At 39.6% G+C, this 19,711-nt stretch overlaps 1 protein-coding gene across 3 annotated transcripts; it reads left to right on the top strand.

Annotated features, from left to right (window-relative positions):
* The first annotated feature begins 559 nt into the window (after positions 1-559).
* On the top strand, positions 560-19,347 carry ANP32E (acidic nuclear phosphoprotein 32 family member E). Of its 3 annotated transcripts, none has more exons than XM_030542574.1 (7): positions 560-800; positions 5,490-5,639; positions 7,136-7,258; positions 8,567-8,732; positions 10,295-10,452; positions 13,299-13,350; positions 16,166-19,347. In XM_030542574.1, exons 1-7 carry the CDS (start codon positions 747-749, stop codon positions 16,231-16,233), a joined length of 771 nt encoding a protein of 256 aa, XP_030398434.1. In that variant the 5' UTR covers positions 560-746; the 3' UTR covers positions 16,234-19,347. The 3 variants fall into 3 exon arrangements, with proteins under 3 accessions (XP_030398434.1, XP_030398432.1, XP_030398433.1); XM_030542572.1 differs by having other exon boundaries at positions 662-800; positions 10,298-10,452; XM_030542573.1 differs by having other exon boundaries at positions 662-800; positions 16,169-19,347.
* Positions 19,348-19,711: the final 364 nt, after the last annotated feature.

The raw sequence follows: 19,711 nt of genomic DNA, 5'->3' as shown, positions 1-19,711 counted from the left end.
GCCAGCACCCCAAACCAGCCCTGAGCCCCTTCACAGAGCCAGCACCCCAACCCCCTCCTGCACCGCAAGCCCCAGCCCTGACCGCCCTCCCAGAGCCAGCACACCCATCCCCTGCTGCACTCCAACACTGCCATAGCCCTGACACTAGATTTGAGGAACACAAAATAAGTACTAAATGGTCTCAATGTAGTCAATGGAGTTTGAGTTTGTTCACTGGCCTGCGCTAGCACAGATATTTATTTAATGCAGTTTTGCCTTGCAAGTTCCGCGCACACCTGTACCACAACTATACACAAGGCACCCCTTACGTCAGCTATCTACACACGCGAGCACCATCAGGACCCTGCCCTGCGGCAGAGACCACATGGGGCACCCGCGCGCCAAGCGCACAAAGACATGAAAAGCGCTGCGCCGGGCTGCGCTCGAAAGAGGCCCACTTTGACAGACGTCCGGAGGAGCCAATCCCCTCTCCCCGAAATGAAACTCTTCTGGGCCAATAGGTGGCAAGGAGGCAACACGACCGCGAAGGCGGGGCGTCTGGGAGGGGGCCCTGTGCGCCGTGTCATGGAGGCTCAGTGCGCGAGCGGCCATTGAGGAGGCAGGAGCTGCGCGTCTGTACCAGGGGAGGGGGTGGAGCGGCTGCTGGAGGAGTTCGAGCCCCAACTCTTGCCTCCATTTGCAAGAGCGGCGTCGGCCCGGCGGCGCGTCCCTCCCTCGCGGCGCGGGGGCCTCAGGGAGGGGGGGAGATGGAGATGAAGAAGCGCATCACGCTGGAGTTGAGGAATCGGGCCCCGGAGAAGGTGAGGGGACGTGACGCCCCCCGGCTCCCCACTGCTGAACAGCTGATACATCGCCTGGGGGCGCCGCCACGTGGGGCCGGGCGCCTCGGCGCTGCGAGGCCGCCGCGTTTCCTTTCCCCCGCTTCCCTCCGCCTCTAGCTTCGAAAGGTTCTTGGGGAGGCGGCTTGTGCACCCGCCTAACCCCTGGCTGTTCCGCAGACCGCCGCGGTGTGTCTCCGCAGCCCTCTCCGCCTGCCCCTCACTCCCACCCCGTGGCCGGGCGTCCAGCCCCGGCAAAGCGAGCGCGGCGCTGGACAAGTGGGGCAGCCCGTCCCGGGCGATTGGCACGGTCTGAGAGGGTCCTCGGGGTGACCCGAGAGCAGAAATTACCACCCCTCCCTGCGGCAGCCCCGTCTCGGAGCTGCGGGTCGGGGTCGCCCACGTTTGGGGGACTCCCTTCTTAGCTTTTTGCAGGCTAGTTCTCGATTGAAATGAAGGGTGTTTCCCTGCTTGGTGTCAATGCTGGATTCAGAGAGCGAACTTCTTTCTCCTTTCCCCGCCTTCTCTGCTAACTTAACTCTTGTGCACGGGAAAATGTGGGTCACCCATCATGCTTCAGTATCTGTAGGTTAGGGGGAGGTTTTTTAGGACCCTTCAAGCTAGAGCTGCTTTGGGGGGCTGATGAACACATTGGAATCCGTAACTTTTATGATCCCTCTTCTGGTTGCCATCGCTGCCGTGATTTGCCTTATTTATTTTTAACTTCTACTACGTGGATATTGTAAACAGGTCAGAGTTGCACCGAATCCATTTTAGAACTATCTGGGTACATGAGTGATTTCCTGCAGCCCTTTCCCAGTAATCTGCAAGAGGCAGGCAATTTTTATAAAACCTTTGTGCAAAATGCTTTCCCCCCCCTTCCTTCTCTTCTGACATTTGGAGCTGTTTATTTCGAATTGCATCGTTTTTATTCTCTTCTTTCTTCTTCCCACCCCCTTCCTTCCCTGAGTTTTCAGCTCTGCCCAGTGAGCGCATGATGGGGTAATGGCACCCTCCTCTCTTTTCCTTGAAATCATACTGCTTATAACCGGCCTTCCTAATGGCTAAAGGCAGATAAGGCGATTGCTGTTAGGTCCTGCTCAGTCATCAGAGACCAGATAGGCTTCTCCTTTGTACCTCCACCCACCGAGCAATAAGGTTCGGTTTTGCGAGGTCACGTACAACAGGGTTCTCTTCTCTGTGCCCGCCATGTAGCTAGAGTCAGGTAGCTCCTCTAAGTAACTCTGTGATGGGAGTGGACTGGAGGTGTGGAGGGCTGCAGAGAGCGCCAGCCCCTGCCGCTCTAACTTAACTTCAAAACAAAAGTCCAGTGGAAATGGAACCTGCTTATAGTGAAACTTTTTGTTCCTTTATAGCGAAGTAGGATGAAAGTCCTGAAGTGCATTGCAATGTGCAGATTGCATGTCAAATATTTTTCCTAACGTTTTATTTCTTCTTCAGGCAGATAAAAGCAATTCTGATCATACTTAACCTCTTAAATGGGGGAGCCCAGGGTGTAAGCTTACATTGTAAGATTCAATTAGATATAGATTGCCTGGAACTTCAAACAAATGTATTTAATAGAAGTTTAAGGCAGTCGTTTTCAGGTGATCATACTCATTTATATATAAAAAGAGCAGTAGTACTTGTGGCACCTTAGGGCTTGTCTACATCAGAAAGTTGCAGCGCTGGTGAGGGAGTTACAGCGCTGCAACTTTGAAGGTGTACACATCTGCAGGACATCACCAGCGCTGCAACTCCCTGTTTGCAGCGCTGGCCGTACTCCCGTTTTGTCTCGGGTGTAGAGGATCCAGCGCTGGTGATCCAGCGCTGGTAATCCAATGTAAACACTTACCAGCGCTTTTCTTGACCTCCGTGGAAGGAGGAAACCTCTGGTAATCAAGCTGGTCTCCTTCCCCAGCTTGCTCTCGTGTTCCCGGAACCCCGAGCAAGCAGGTCTCCTTCCCTGCGGTTTGCAGGGGGGTTCGGGAACGCGAGAGCAAACTGGGAAAGGAGACCAGCTTCGCCGCGGTTTGCTCTCCCGTTCCCCGAGCAAGCAGGTCTCCTTCCCTGCGGTTTGCAGGGGGTTCGGGAACGGGAGAGCAAACCGCGGCGAAGCTGGTCTCCTTTCCCGGTTTGCTCTCGCGTTCCCCGAACCCCGAACAAGCAGGTCTCCTTCCCTGCGGTTTGCAGAGGGGTTCGGGAACGCGAGAGCAAACCGGGAAAGGAGACCAGCTTCGCCGCGGTTTGCTCTCCCGTTCCCCGAGCAAGCAGGTCTCCTTCCCTGCGGTTTGCAGGGGGTTCGGGAACGGGAGAGCAAACCGCGGCGAAGCTGGTCTCCTTTCCCGGTTTGCTCTCTCGGTCCCGGAACCCCGAGCAAGCAGGTCTCCTTCCCTGCGGTTTGCTGGGTGGCTCCGGGAACGCGAGAGCAAACCGCGGCGAAGCGGGTCTCCTTTCCCGGTTTGCTCTCGCGTTCCCGGAACCCCCCTTGAAGCCGCCCAACAGCGCTGCAGTGTGGCCACATCTAACACCACTTGCAGCGCTGGTTGCTGTAAGTGTGGCCACTCTGCAGCGCTGGCCCTATACAGCTGTAACAACCAGCGCTGCAAAATTTTAGATGTAGACATGGCCTTAGAGAGTAACACATTTATTTGAGCATAAGCTTTCATTGGATGCACAGAATGGAACATAGAAGAATCTCTCTCTCTCTCACACACACACCCACCCACCCTCTCTAAGAGACTAATTAAGATGACCTGTTGCCAGCAGGAAAACCCTTACACCTCTTGTCAACTGTCTGTAATTGACCATCTTGATTATCACTACCAAAGTTTGTTTTCTGCTGATAACAGGTCATCTTAATTAATTAGCGTCTTAGAGCTGCTATGGCATCTTCTCTGTATGCGTATATATACTCTTCTTATATGTTCCATTCTGTGCATCCAGTGAAGTGAGCTGTAGCCCATGAAAGCTTATGCTCAAATAAATTTGTTAGTCTCTAAGGTGCCACAAGTACTCTTCTTCTTTTTGCGGATACATTTATATATATTTTGTTCTGCATTGGGAAGGATTTTGGGTGCACGCTACTTTCTTGGGGGGATAAGGTACAGTTAATCTCCTATAGTAATTTCATTGACTGCTGTGTGATCAACTTGCAGTCTTCAGTTCCCTGCTATTGACCTCAGCCAACAAATGATTTGTGGCTCCAGCAGATGTTTTTGCATTTAGGTCAGTAAGAATGCTATTGACCAGTATGTCTAGGTGCCCCAAGAGTAAAGTCCAGTTAGGTTGATATCAGAAAGTGTTGTTACTTAGTGCCAGGTTGAGAGAGTGACCTGATTTACTGTGCATGTAGAAGTGCATAAAAACCGTTATTTGAATAAATAATACATATTTTGATAATTTCTGGGCCAGATGTTTTTAAAAGCCTAAATATGCATTTAGATTAGCATAAACATTTGGCTGGAGTAGCCCCAACAGAATAGTTCCAGTGTTTTTAGAAGACTTGTTAGTTTTTGTTTTTAAAGAAAAAACCTCTACACATTTTATTTAAAACAGTGTTGAGGCTTTAGCTCAAAACTGACAAAAGTAAGACCAAAGCCAAGATACCATTTGTACTTTCCCCTCTCTCTGTAGTGATGTGAAATAAGGCTCTAAATTTTGTACCTCCTATTTGTCTATTATCCACCAAAATGACCAATAAGTTGTCGATCAAGAAGTGTGATGTTCTTCAGAGCCACCCTTATTTCAAAGCTGAACATTACATACTAATATTGGGCTAGATCCTTCCCTCTGCCCCCAGCTAGGACACTTAAAATGTCAGAGTTTTGTGGGAAAATGTAGTGCCCATGCCTGTTATAACCCACGAGGGGTATACAAACCAGTAAATGGTATAAAGAAGGTTAATTAGGCAATCTTATTTACCCTTTCTCATAATATAACTCTATTTCACAGAATGTCTAACACATTTAAAACACATAGAAGGAAATAATTTAATGCACAATTAACCTGTGGAACTCACTGCCACAAGATATTGAGGTGAAGAGCTTTAGTAAGATTTGCAAAAGGATTAGGTTCTTTTATGGGTAATAATTCTACCAATTTAACTGGATATTCTCAACAAAATTTGGGGATATTAAACGTTCATGCTTCTGGATATAAGCTAACCACTTAAGTGATGGAATTTCCTTTACTGGCATATTATTCCTTAATTGTCCAGTGTGCATGGGGTTCCTTGCTCCTTCCTCTGGTGCATCTGGTACTGTCCTTTATCTGAAACAGGATACTTTATTTGATGGACCATTGATCTGATCTGGTTTGGCAACTCCTATGTTTCTATCCATATAAAGGCCTACGTGCATCATTGTAGTTGTGTTATCTGAAGCCATATATTTGACCATTTACATACTAAAATTTGCCTCTTACATATATTCCTTTTTATGACCATGCTTCAAACTTGACTGCTACAAGTATACACTATGTATTTTTTTAGTAGGTTGGCAATGTTAATTGTGGTGACTGTAGGCCTCTGATAACTTCAGTTTTTGCCTAAGTGAAAAATAAAACATGTTGTCTTAATTGGTTAACTCTTCAAGCTGTTGGTTTAGATAAAGTTCAGCGTTCTTAATGGTCTTCATTAACCTGAAGAGTGACTTTATATTCTGTTTGAAGGTGACAGAGTTGGTGCTTGATAACTGTCGATCCAGCAATGGTGAAATTGAAGGCCTGAATGAGTCATTTAAAGAGCTAGAGTTTCTCAGTATGGCCAATGTAGAACTGACATCACTGGCCAGACTCCCCACCTTAAGTAAGCTCCGAAAGGTATGTATCTCTAAGGCTTTAAAGGCCACCGGACTCCTTGTTGTTTTTGTGGATACAGACTAACACGGCTACGCCTCTGATACTTGGTATCTCTGGACTCTCCCCGTTCTTTTTTGCCAAATGTATACACTTCTTTATGTGTAAATCTTTGGTTAACACAGCTTCTTGTACCCTGTCAGTATTCACAATCACATTTGCATCATATTGAAATGTCTTACTAAAATGTGTTTGCAGGGCTGTGAAATTATACCAATCTAAACTTTTACAGATTTAAAATTGGTGTGGGTATTTTTAAATTATGTTCAAATTATTCTTGTCCAAAAACTCTTGGAACAATAAGTGGCTTATCTATTTAACACTAGAAATTAGGTTCTGGTATATCCTTCTGATGATAGTAGCATTTTCATTGATGCTGTGGCTTTTAATTATTTATTTTATTAATAAAATACACCCATAATATTCATAAAAGGTCATTAATGTATGTAACTTAGTCATGTGCATCACTAATTTAAAAATGAGATCTGAGATTCTGAACCTAATTGCATCGAATTAGAAATTATCCTTTGTAATTTCTGTAAACTTCAGAGTAGTCTTTCAAACAGAGATTGACAATTCAAGTACTGATTAACACATGTAACTTGCACCAATTAATGTCTGACACAGTGATCAAAAGTACAATATTACTTTCTACTTTTACGGTTAGGTTAAAGATATTTCATGCAATTGAATAGAAAGCGGGGGGGGGAGGGGGGGGCTGGTAATGAAATATAGTAGGTGAAAACCCAGCTCCAGAGGATGAAACATCAGTTCCATTGGAGTAACTGAGAGTTTCACATATGACTAATGGAACCAGGATTTTGCCCACTATGTTTAAATAAATCCTGTACAAGGATCTAATGTCAGGTTTCACTTCCTGCTAAAAATGTAAGGTCCCAACCCTGAAAAAATTTAAGCATATAATTAACTGCTAAGTGTGAATAGTCCAGTTGTAGTCAATGGGACCGCAAAGGCTTAAAGTGAAGGATGAGGACCCAAGTATGAAACTGTTAAATGAATTATCTGGACCAGGCACATAGTAAAGTGCTGTGGAAATAAGTAATATGTTAGACTTTGGAAATATGTACACAACAATATAGGTTCCTTTGTTTTTAAGCAAACATTTTATGTAAGAAGTCGGAGGGATTTATGGGTTATACAGGAAGTCAAGTGATCTTGTGACGTATTTATTATTCATGGAATATCATGGTTGGAAGGGACCTCAGGAGGTCATATAGTCCAATCCCCTGCTGAATGGAGGACCAATCCCCAGACAGATTTTTGCCCCAGATCCCTAAATGGCCCCCTCAAAGATTGAACTCACAACCCTGGGTTTAGCAGGCCAATACTCAAACCACTGAGCTATCCCTCCCCTCAGTATTGCTATAATAAAATACAAGCTCTTAATTTCGACAGCAGTGAAACAAACCATCTAATTATCCAATTTTTGTGTATGATAGTTGGAATTGAGTGACAACATCATTTCAGGAGGCCTGGAAGTCCTGGCAGAAAAGTGTCCGAATCTCACATACCTAAATCTAAGTGGCAACAAAATCAAAGATCTTAGCACTGTGGAAGCCCTTGTAAGTATGAATTAGTTTGTTTTGTTAAAGAATTGTAAGGCATTGTTAAATCTCCTTTTTTTTACCTTTGATACTTTTTAAAAAAAAAATTTAGAGATCATAATATTGAACACAGAGTATTGGTTATAAGTGGCTGACAATAGGAATGCCTTACAAGTACAATGGATAAATGCAATAAATGGAGTTTAAGCTAGTGTTACATAGGAGATCAGTAAAATACAAAACAATTATAAACTGGGTGGTTTACCTGCCTGTGTAAAGATTCAACAAAACTGAAAGGTATCCAGAGAGCAAAATTGTTTACTTTTTCCAAGTTTTTTGCCAGTTAAAGTAACACTTGAGTGTTTTCTTTCTAAATTTGTCAGTATCTCAATCAGTCATGTATTGAATAACTGCTGTAATAAATTAATCATCCCATAGTTCAATCAAGACAGCATTTGAAAAGCTATCCTGTGTTAGCAGGATCATAGACCAGATCAGAGGTTGTCAAACTGTGGTCTATAGTCTGTGTAGTGCTGGCTACCTATATATTGCTGATCCTCCTTGGCTTTCAGTTGCAAAAATACACTGAAAGAAACTAAAAATACAATAATTACTTGCCTAATAACTTTTCTGTGTAAGCAATTATAGTTGCCAGAAGAATGTTAAGTGACTGAGAGTGGGAGGTGTCCATGAAACTATCTTTTTGAAGAGGTGTTCTGCAGTATGGGAAAAGTTTGGGAGTCACTTGTACTAGAACTCTTTAAGCTTAAACCCCACCTTTATTTCTTCCAAGTTTTATAGGAGAAATAGGTTGATTAACTCCTAGGGATTGGTTTGTGTGAGTGAGTAGTTTTGTATTTGTGTAGAAATGAGGGATAAGCTAAGTTGAAGAAATAAATCTTGAGGTGTAAGTTCCACAGAGTAGGTCCAATGTCTGTCTAAGTTCTCTTTTCTGCCCTCGCAAGCCACCTCCTGAATAGTTTCACTCTTCTCATGGAAGATAGCTGTTAAGAACGCTCATGGATGCAGAGGGATAGGTGATATTTCAGTGACCTTATGGGGAGCTTCTTTTAATTATCAGAACAAAGACTTTATACTGAACTCTGTGTAAAGTATAAAGAGCGGTATATAGGGAGTCATATAAAGGGGAGTCATTGCAGAGAATGGAGGACCAAGGTGGTGAGTACAAAGTAAATTGTGTAGCTGAGTACTTAGCCTATTATGTGTAGGCTAAGACTTGCAACTTGACAAAGGTTCAAGGTACCAAGTACTTATTCTGTGTTGACTGGAAGAAAAGGATGAGTACTCTTAATTCTTCATTTTCAGCAAAATCTTAAAAACCTGAAGAGTCTTGACTTGTTCAATTGTGAGATCACAAACCTGGAGGATTACAGAGAAAGCGTTTTTGAGCTGCTTCACCAAATCACATACCTAGATGGATTCGATCAGGAAGATAATGAGGCACCTGACTCAGAAGAGGAGGAAGATGAGGGTAATTTTTCTAAATGTGCTATAGCTAATAACTAAAAATAACTTTACATTATCAATATCTAAAGTTGAGACGAGTGACTCTTGGACTTCAGTAGCACAATATCATCAGCTACATTTTTGTAGTATAGATCTGTAGCATTCATTCATTCAAATGATGCTTATGCTGAGTTATAATAGGAAGAACTGCACTCAGAACACAGTCAAGAATGTTTTGCAATTCTTGTTAGATGAGAGAGGCTTTACTTGAGTAAAGATATGATCACATTAAAAGTAATAAGTAAGCGAGCTAGCGGTAATCCATTTTGTTAAAGCTTTTTTGAGGAGGGTTTTCTCACTTCATATCTGATCTATGTGGAAATAATATTCAATAAGCATACTTGTATCACAGAATGGAAGTCAACAAACAGGAGGCCTGTGGCAGAGTTAGTATTGGAATCTCCTTGTCACCTCAAGCATCGGTTTTCCTTATTGCTAAAATAGGGATACCACCTTCTTCATTGCTATTGAGGGCTAATTCATTAATGTTTGTTTATAAATGGTTCTGAAATTACATGGAAGGCTCTGTAGAAGTGCAGCGTTAAATCAATTTCTGCATTGATTTCAATGCAAGCCTTTCTTTAAATACTGTTAGCTTTAGTGATCATGGTCCAAAGAGTTATGAAAGACCTCTGAAATGTTTGTTTCACATAGAGCTGTCCATGAGTGTCTCCATGCTGCTATTCTGGTGGATTGTACTTCGCTTTAAATTAGATCTGTCCTCATACTTAAATCTGAGTTGTTCTTTAAGAGAATGTCACCAAAGAGAAGCCAAATGTGTCAAATGCTCTATTTTGAAAGTCTAAACAAAAGATAGATAAGTAAATGTAATAATATCTGAAAATCTCTTAATGGGCATCAACCAGAAATTTAGTAAATTTAAAGTTTAAAAAGTAGTTTCAGATACTAAGTCTGTCCCTAAATTCCACCTGCCAGCTTTTGTGGTTCACACTTATATTTAAAATGTCTTCCCTGTAGCTGCATAAAATACCCTATACAAAACTGCCTATTTGAGACCCACTTTGACAGTTTCTATGTGCTGCTGCAAATGTACAAAATAAAAATGAGATCTCTTCTCTAAACTGTAGGTGTTTCCTGGAACTAATAGGAAATAAAATTCAGTCAAGAGTATTGTGTTAAGCTGGCTGACCTTTTAAATTTTAGACCTTGATCTACAAGTGACTCTGTACTGCAGACACACCTCCTCCCCCTTTCCGTCTCACTTCTCTGAGGATCGCTGCAGGCTTAGGGATCTGCAGGTGCAGAACAGTCACTTGCAGGATCAAGGACCTTGCCCTATCACCCTTGGTATCTAAATGCTTGTTAAGTTATGTTTTATACATTTATAGTCTTCATATATTTTAAATAGTCTCTCTTTTCTCCAGGATGCTGTCCATTTTTTTAAAACTTCCGGAGAAGACCTCATAACCGAGTTGTCTTAGGTTTTTGGGAAGCATGTAAGATGAGCTTATGAACAAATCATCAAGTTTTAAGCAAGGATATATGGAACTATTTCCTTTCTTTCAGAAGGAGATGAGGATGATGAAGAAGATGAGGATGAAGCTGGTCCACCAGGAGAGTATGAAGAGGATGATGATGAAGATGATGGAGGTTCAGATTTGGGGGAGGGAGAAGAGGAGGAGGAGGAAGTGGGCCTTTCATATCTGATGAAAGAGGAGATTCAGGTAAATTTTTATACTTTTTCCGCTACTCAATCCAAGAAGTTTTAATTTCACAAACCCTGTTTCTGAGGCTTAGGGTTTTCATGAGGCTATATGGGTAAACACAGGTGCATTTTGTAGATTCTTATAAATCTAGCATTGTATGTAAAGCAACAGACCACTTTAGATTTTGCTGATAAAGTTCTTTCTCTGAAGTGCACTGGACCCTTGCTAGAACGTGGGATTTGGGATCCATGCACGGCACCATGTTAACGCGAGGACCATGTTAAAATGAATTGCAATTAAAGAAATTAAATTTGGGATCCATGGCCGCGACTGTGTTATATGCAAATTTGTGCTATATAGACGTGTTCTAGTGAGGGTCCAGTGTACTTAGTTGAGCATAAATGTTGCCTATCAACTAAATATCTCTGCATGTCTCTTAAGAATATGGCTTTGATTTTTCTAAATTTCCATCCCGACACCTAAAATGAAAAATGTCTATAAGCTAGAAAAATCAAGACCCTCTGTCCCGTCCCCCCATGTTGAAATTGTACACTACTACCAACTAAACTTTCAGATTAGAATATTTTTTGGAGTAAGGTAGATAACCATTTTTTTAATAGACAAAGTGAAGAAAATATCCTTGTTCTCGACTAGGTAACCTACAGTAGCAACAATAATACTCAGACAAAGTTGCATTGACTAACATTAAAATTAAACAAGGGGGGGGAAATCAAGCTTTTTGTAACTAATGCTATTTTACATGGAGTGGAATTTCTATCCCCTTGGTTCATCTGTAACTCCTCTCGGCATTCTGCAAAGCTAGTATCAAAATTACCACCTTAATTCAGGGATCTCAGAGACCTTTACAAACATTCACTAACACAAGCTTATTGAGGCTGGTAAGTTTAGATGTGTGAACTAAGTGCAGGAAGAAGTGAGGTGACCTAATCATGGCTACATGAATCAGTGTCAGCAGTAGAACACAGGAATCCTGACTCTTAGACCTTGTCTCTAACAACTAGGCACTTAACCTGTTTTTTGTATGAAGTGTATTTATTTTTGTTTCTGTATAGCAGCAGTTCTCACACTCTGAAGACCTTCTGGTTCCACATTTAGAACCAAAAGTATTATGGAATACCACCTTCATAACTTTTCACTGTAGTTATAACAGATTCTTATTTTAATCCAGGTTGAATCTCTCTAGTTCGGCACGCTCTGTCCAGCATTTTATTATTTTGTTTTTTATGCTTTATCTATTTATTTCCTTGTGCCAATACAGGAAAACTGTGTAACAATACTCACTCTTTCTTATGAAGAGAGCTGGTAAGCCTGGGCGAGGGGCATCACAAGTGTTGTTCTGTTTGTTCGCCTTGTTGAAATAAAAATAGAGAGACCCGCTCCCTACAATATTGACCTCCCGTCGTTCGGCAAATTCTCTGGTCAGGTCCTGAGGGTGCTGGACTAAAGAGGTTCAACCTGTATTATTCTTCAAACCAACCTGCATTCCACATGACTGCTGTGCATGTACTGCCCATGATACATACACCATAGTCTGAGAACCCCTGTTCTTTGGTGGTCTTCATTTTATTAATCCTAATGAAGTATTTATAGAACTTTCAGTGCTTTGTATAGTCTTACAGAACTCTGTAACCTTTTATCAGAGCATTAAGATTTTGAGGAGGTGATTGCTGAAAGTCACTACAAGAAGGTAGAACTAAATTTGATTTGAGGCGTTGAGTAAGAACCTTTTGGAAATTCCTCTGGAGAATGGAAAAACAAGGGTTTGGAAAGAGAACAGAAATTCTTTGATGTTAAAACCTGCAATCAGTCAGTAGCTTCTCTATACAGTTGCTTTTGGGCAACAAGGAATTATAACATGCATTAAAAAGGGCTTTAGAGGAGTTGGATACCATGGTAGCACAACAGAGCTAGATAGTGAGGATGCTTTTTATTTGCTACTGATAGTGGCCTATATTGAGCATGCAGTTCAGGAAGTCCCAGCTGGTCAGATTTTTATCATGTTTTGGAAAGCATAAACAAGGGCTAGAATCAGCCAAATTATATGCCATTTAAACCAGACCTTCAAAGCTTCCGTTATAAATTCAGCAAGAGCCTGTCTTAAATTTGTTGTGTGTTTAAAGACAAAATTATAGATACAAATTTGAAGGCATTACAGTAAAAAATGGTGTGGTGTAATTAATGTGTATAACATTAGCAGTTACTGCTTTAGTAAATAAGGTTCAGTTTTTCATCGAATCTTGCTGTACTGCAGAGATCTCACAATGTTGTGTGACCTTGTCTGGGGTTTGCAGTAACAAGTTGGTCCAATTTAAGCCAATTTGCCAAGTGCAAACCTGAAAGAGCAACTTGCTTCTCATTGTTTAGAAACAATTCTGACATTTACTGTATTTTTTTCTTTATTGACATTAGTAGCAAAAAATTAGATCTGTTCCTAGTTCATCTCTTCTTGCTGCCATAGTTTCTCCACGTATTTTCACAATCCTCTATTTTTGTAATATTTTGATAAAAGCTTATTTGTGGTACTGTCTTACAAAATGACACATTAAGGAAGTTTCTGGTAGCATCACAAAGGATTTAAGTGGAAGTAATAAGAAAAAACTTAGACTAAAGGCCAAATTCTGATTTTATATATCTGTGGAACCCAGTTAAGTGCAATGTAGAGAAGAATTTGGCCGCCTGTCTTCATACAGCTGTATAGTAACAAACTGAAATAAAGAAAGTAAATACAGGATGTGATCAGAGTAACTGCTTTGTTCAGTTTTCTCCAAAATACAGGCTGCTTAAACTAACCCTAGGTATACCTAAATTTTTAAAAATCTGATTAAATATTTTATATTGTGAAGGATGAAGAAGATGACGATGACTACATTGAAGAAAAAGGTGATGAGGAAGAAGGTAAATTTCACTAATTGTGAAAGTAGCATGTTTCAGAACCCTTCTGAAGTGATTCTTTCAACTTCTTTAATTTAGGAGGTTGAGACTAGCAGTCCATTAGTATAATTATGTCTGTCTAGCTGATCTGTTTGAAGTATGTAAACCAGGGAAAGAAGGTATCCTGATATGGGCTTATGAAAGATTTCAAAAAGTTAAGCATTTAGCATATGAATTAATGCATGGCTGCTCAGCTATCTCTTCTCCCTTAACCAGTATATCTTAACACTTAGCTTTTGAATAAAAGTGAACAAAAACAATTTTCTGAGCATTTTTATAGAAATATTTTAGAGTCCTGAAGTGTATTGGGGAAAGTTGCCAAATGAAGGAGCTACAGAAATCTAACTTCCTAAGATGGGGATGTTGCATGAACTTTTGTAAACTTCATGTATCGCAGGTTTAAAAGAGGTTATTAATAATGCATCAGAAGTGTCTGAATTCCCTGGTTAGGGCTTAAAAGCAGCACTTCTGGGACCCCCTACAAAGACTCCCCCATCCCATCCCCATGGCATCTGCATAAAATATTTTAAGGGGGTGTCATTTAAGAAAAAACAAAACCCAATGTCCTGTTTAAAGGCTGTATACTTAAACTCATTAGATGGGGGAAAAAACATCCAACTAGTCTCTTTCAGTAGCTTCTTAAAGAGTTGAAGTGAAATCCCATACATTACTGTCTTATGTAGTTCCTATAAATATAGACAAAGGCTTGGAAATAGATGTTTGAGGGAAAAGAGTTCTGTTAGACTTCATCTCGAGACCTAAGAACATTGAGAATATAAATAAGCAAAGTGACGAGCTGCCTGGTAACTAACAAAAATAAAGGAAATTCATCCTACTTGAAAAATATATTGGTACAAAGTGTATTGCTAGTATCAAGGAATAGTGGCATTTCATACTGTTAGAGGGAATGATCTTAAACTCTGAGAATATTGAGTTCTCTTTGCATGGTACCAATGGGATATTTCTATATACTCATGCATACAATAAGTATGAAAAGAATCAACGAGAAATTGGGTAAGCCTTACACTTAATAGGCAAAGACTACAAACAAACTGCCAATCAAATGGCAAATAGACAAAAGTGGTGGCAAAAAAGTGCAAAAAAGAAAAACCTTGGATTGTACCCTTCCCTCCCTTTAGAGAGTCTGTTTACATGTTTATAAGATGCCAGCATGTTTTTGGATACTAGATTAATAATTGTTCTGCTAGTGGCAGTAGTATAATCCTGCTACTGGGTAGTAAACATCTACATACTGTGATGGGTTGGGTGAGTTACTTATGTGGTTCTGCTCATTTTCAGTAAGGATTGGCCAGATTTAGATAGATTTACAGGGTGAAAAGATTTTTTTGAGTTTTTGTGTAGCCCTTGGAAGCCAATTTCTATATTAAATGTAGACTAGTAGACAAATGTAAAAATTCCTGATTGCATTAGTAGACTTTTGTTCTACACGCTTGGCTTAACTGAATACCTCTTTGGAGATTTGTAATCTGGATTTTAAAATCACTGATATTGAACTATGCAGTGTCGTAGCCATGTTGGTCCCAGGATGTTAGAGAAAGGTGAGTGAGGTAATATCTTGTATTGGATCAACTTCTGTTGGTGAGTGAGATGAACTTTCAAGCTTACACTGAGCTCCTCAGGTCTGGAAAACGTACTGAGTGTCACAGCTAAATACAAGATGGAACAGATTGTTTAGTATAAGTAGTTAATGCACATTTCAAGGGACATTCAAGGTGTTAACAGTCCACTTCATCTTATTTACCATGACAGTAAAGCAGTCAGTGAGGATGTTTAAATGGCCCGAAAATGATTGCCTGAGAATGTTAAATCTTAAATTTTTTAAATTGCATTTCATATTTTGGCCACAAGAGTGCATAATAGGCCATTTGTATTAATTATTGCCACATTTCTTATATGAAACCGTTGAAAATTAAGAAAAGTAGGTTAGTAAAAGCAAAATCAGGTTAAATGTGTCTTCTCTCCATTTTAAATCTCTATATAATCTGGTTTACTGAAATATATACTCGTTCATTAGCCTGTTCGTTTATAAGCCAAACCCCCTCCCCCTCCCCCAAGATGGATAGGTAAAAATAGCAAAAATTGTATGACTCTTTCATAAGCCAACCCTATATTTCAGGGGTTGGCAAACTTTGGCTCCTGGCCCATTAGGGTAAACCACTAGCAGGCCTGGACATTTTGTTTACCTAGAGTATTCACAGGCACGGAGCCCCTCAGTTCTCATTGGCTGGGAACGGCGAACCACGGCCACAAGGAGCTGAGGGGCTCCGTACCTGCAGATGCTCCAGGTGAACAAAACAACAATGTATTAGATAGTTAATGATTCCATAGCGTTTAAAATCATGAAATTTTGGTGTAGATCCATTTATAAGCCAACCCTTGCTCTTTGATGCATCGCTTTTTTACCAAAAATATTCGGCTTTTGAACGAGTATATACGGTAACTTACAGTCCAAACATGAAAGGATTCAGATGACATCAGACTGAAGAATAACCTATTTCCAATATGAAATGTAGTATGTTCAGTTTGAGTGTTCAGCTTAATATGTCTCATCTGAGTTACTCAGAATAAATAAGAAACCGATTGTTTCAAAAAGATCCATCAGTAGCACAGAGATGTATAGTAATGAGTGCATATAAGGAGAAAAAAAAATAATTTTGAAATAGTCAGCTAGTTTTTTATAGGTAAAAGCACAACACGTGTTAACTTCTTGATGTTTAAATTGAGTGTAATCAAATATATACAAACTTCTTTTTCTCAGCAGAGGGTGTCCAAGGGGAGAAGAGGAAACGAGACCCTGAAGATGAGGGCGAGGAAGAGGATGATTAAGTCGCTATAGAAATAAATAGGACCAGACTCTTTAAGTTACAGAATACGCAATAGTGATCATGCAGATCTGTATGTCTCCATGTACCATAGATGTCCTTACAAAAGATAACATGTTAACTTTTTATAGGAAAGGTGTGGTTTTACTATTTTTGCCCTTTTTATCATTCCAAATAAGATGTAATAGCTTGGTAGTGAACATATGTAGAAAACAACTTTCAACCCTATAATCACTGAACCCATTGTCAAGTTTTCCCCTATAATTTTATTTGGACTCCTTTTGTTTTATACAAGCTTGCAGTGTTTGTCATTACTAGTCCACAATTAAAAAAGACAGACTTCTACATGGGTTTAGTATGGTGAATTTCATTTAAGATTTTAAAGTTATATATAAACTGAAATCAAAGATGCTGTAATGTGATAAAGTCAACAGTCTATTTCAAATGAAAAGTTAGTTATAGCTAATTGAACTGACCACAGGTCCTACTTGGAATCAACTTGATTATTTTAACTTAAAAAAAAAAAAAAATGACCTGTAAATTACTTTTTGTGGGAGAGGGAAGGACACTTATGCCCTCTTTTACTATGTTATTACTTATGAGGGAAGGCCTGAATAGGTTTAAGGCTTAGTTTTCCCTGTTTATTCTGAATATCAACTGTGCTTGGAGGACTTGTTGGATATGTTTGAGGATGTATATTAAAAGCTCTCATGCTTTAATTGAAGTGGTGGAGATGTGGCATCCTTAACAAAGGCTTTCTTTCTCCAAAATGTTTAGTCATTGAAGTTAAATAGTATTTCAAACAAACTAAAAAACAATCCAAAGTTTAACAGTCTAACCAAAACTCCTTTTCCCTGCTGCTTGCTCAACTTTCACTCACTTGGCTCTTAGGTTGTCATTTCATTAGTTCCCCAATTATCATAGTCTTTGAGGTGAGACAGGACCTGAATTTCTAATGTAAAAACAAGCAGGTATCCCCATCAAACACTCTTCTAAATTAAAAAACAAAACCAAACCAAACTTTAAAAGCCTTTATAAAGCATAAAAAGGCAAAAAATGAGTGTGAGCTCAGTTCTCTCATCTTTGCAGGTCACTTTTAAAATTTTTGTATCTAGTTGCAGCTAAATCATTAAAGGCCCTATTTCAACAGTAAATAGTTCTTAGTTTTCTAGCTTGGAAAGCTGCAGGAACTTGTTCTACTTCAGGTAGTCAGTTGCAAGTGCAGAAGATGTGCAGGCAAGGCTTTTCTCTAGCAGTCTGTTAATTGTGACTGGCAGATATTAATAAATTCTGCCCCAATGGCCTCTTTCACTTCCCATTTGAGCCAATGCGAAATAGAAGTTCAGACACAGCACTCTTTTGCAGTTGTAATTTGGATTTCAAACAAGGCATCTCAATGCAACACTAACATGCATTGTTTCAAATAGATACTCAACCAAATATCACACACAGCTTTATTCAAGAGACTCTATTTTTTTATTATGTATCTTTCTTGGCTGACAGTAACTGCGATTAAACTGTAGAAAGATACCAGGGGTATTTCCTGGACCTGTATAGTGGAGTCACCCATATAGCACAGTTAACCTGTAAATATTTAATAAGGCATTTCACACACTGGCAGGCTATGTCTATACCATGAGTTAAGGGTGTGATTTCCAGCTTGCATACACATACTTGTGCTAGCTCTCATTGAGCTAGCATGAGCATAAATAATATTTAGCATGGCAGCATGACTTAGCTGTGCTGAGTATGTACCCATTGGGTTCAGGTGGGTTTGTACTCAGCACTGCTAAACCATACTATTACTGCCCATGCTATTGTGATTCTCAGTAGTTGAGCCACACTCCTAGCTTGTATAGATACAGCCTATATGTGATTACTGAATCAAGTTAAGACAAATCTCATGAGCAAAGAAGTCCACAAAGCCCAATTTCTTACTGGTTTTCTTCCTTAATAGAGCCTTAAATCATAGTTCATGTGGTTGTAAAGCATAGCCAACTTTTAAAGGCATTTGAATGGAATGTATGGGGCAGTTAGCAAAAGATTTGGAAATATATTGATTAAATGGTTTAAAATTTTAAATGGATATCTCTAAAGACAGTAGAAAAGTACTTGGTGAAACAGCATTTGCAACCACAATCTAAGTTCCCATCTTTGTTGTATGAATATTAAACTAATTAAAAATCTTAATTAAGTGCACACCCCTTCTTTCGTCATGGAGGCTGTGTGTTCAAAGCAGTTGCTTTGTATTCATCTTTACTATCTCAAAGTTTTTCCCCTATATGTTTGTCTTTGAATGCTAACTTTTTTAGTCTCAGCAAATGATAAAACCTTCCTATTTACAAATATGTACTTAAAAATCTCTCAATATAAAGGTTATACTAGACTGTCTTGTACCGAGGCATACATAAATACAAAGTTAAATTGAAATTACGAGATTTTTTTATGGAAATTACTAAAATTATCAGCAGTCTTGTTTCAGTTAACAAGTCTGCCTTAAATCATCCAATGTTATAAAGGTTAAACTATTTAATTATCTTTGGAGGGTTTAGTAGATCCTTCGATTAAACATGCAGGCTTACAGTTTTTAAAACCATTCACAATGTGGTACATCAGCTGCTGGTGACAAAAGTCTGAGCCTCACATGCAGTTGTGACTTTCTAAGTAACTTTGTCTTTTCCACTGTTACCATTTTAAATATAGTTCCCACATTTGCCAGTCAGGCTGACACATAACCAAGATAGCACAGCTGTTTTGTTTTGTTTTTTTGAAAGGTAACACATAGAGCCTCCAGAAAACTTTTAAAAAATTTTTGCTTGGTGGGTGGTCTTTTCATGCAAATATGTAAGGGTGGGTTTTATATTTTGTAGAGGTTTTTGTCCTATTTTAATGCTCTTTGTATGGCAGTATGTATATAGTGTGTTCAGTTCCTTATCAAACCCTTTCCTTAAAAACTTTGAAGTAATTGATTTTGTGCAACTGTGTTTTGAATAAAGCCATGGCAGTGTTAAATAAAACAAAACAAAACCCTGCAGCACTCTTCTGATGACTTTTAGTTGTAACAAAATGTTTCTTCCCCGTGTGCTGTAAATTTTAAATTAAAGTTTTTCAAACTGAATTATTTCAAATAATTTTTTTGTTGTGTTGGATTAATTTTCTATCATATAGCTTCCATTCAGTAGTTACATTTTTTTGTTTGTATCAGAGGAATAAGCAGTATTTGTTATTTCCCAGTATTGTTCTCAGTTAATGGAAACTTGCACTGTACGTTTTTTATAACCACAACTACCTGTCCTTGTAAAGTTGTTATTGAAGTAATAGCACTTCCCTCAAGTTTTAAAATACATTGTGTTGTTCATATGTCAGTTGGATTGTCATTGGGGGGATGGAAGAGAATCAATTCTGCCTTGTATAATACAGTAATACCTAGCACTATACTACAGTAATACCTATAGCACTTTTCACAATAGCATTTTGAATTC

Source organism: Gopherus evgoodei, chromosome 24 (assembly GCF_007399415.2).
Source record: "Gopherus evgoodei ecotype Sinaloan lineage chromosome 24, rGopEvg1_v1.p, whole genome shotgun sequence".
Lineage (NCBI taxonomy): Eukaryota > Metazoa > Chordata > Testudines > Testudinidae > Gopherus > Gopherus evgoodei.
The sequence above is the reverse complement of the archived record's forward strand: the minus strand, read 5'-3'. Positions and strand labels throughout refer to the sequence as shown.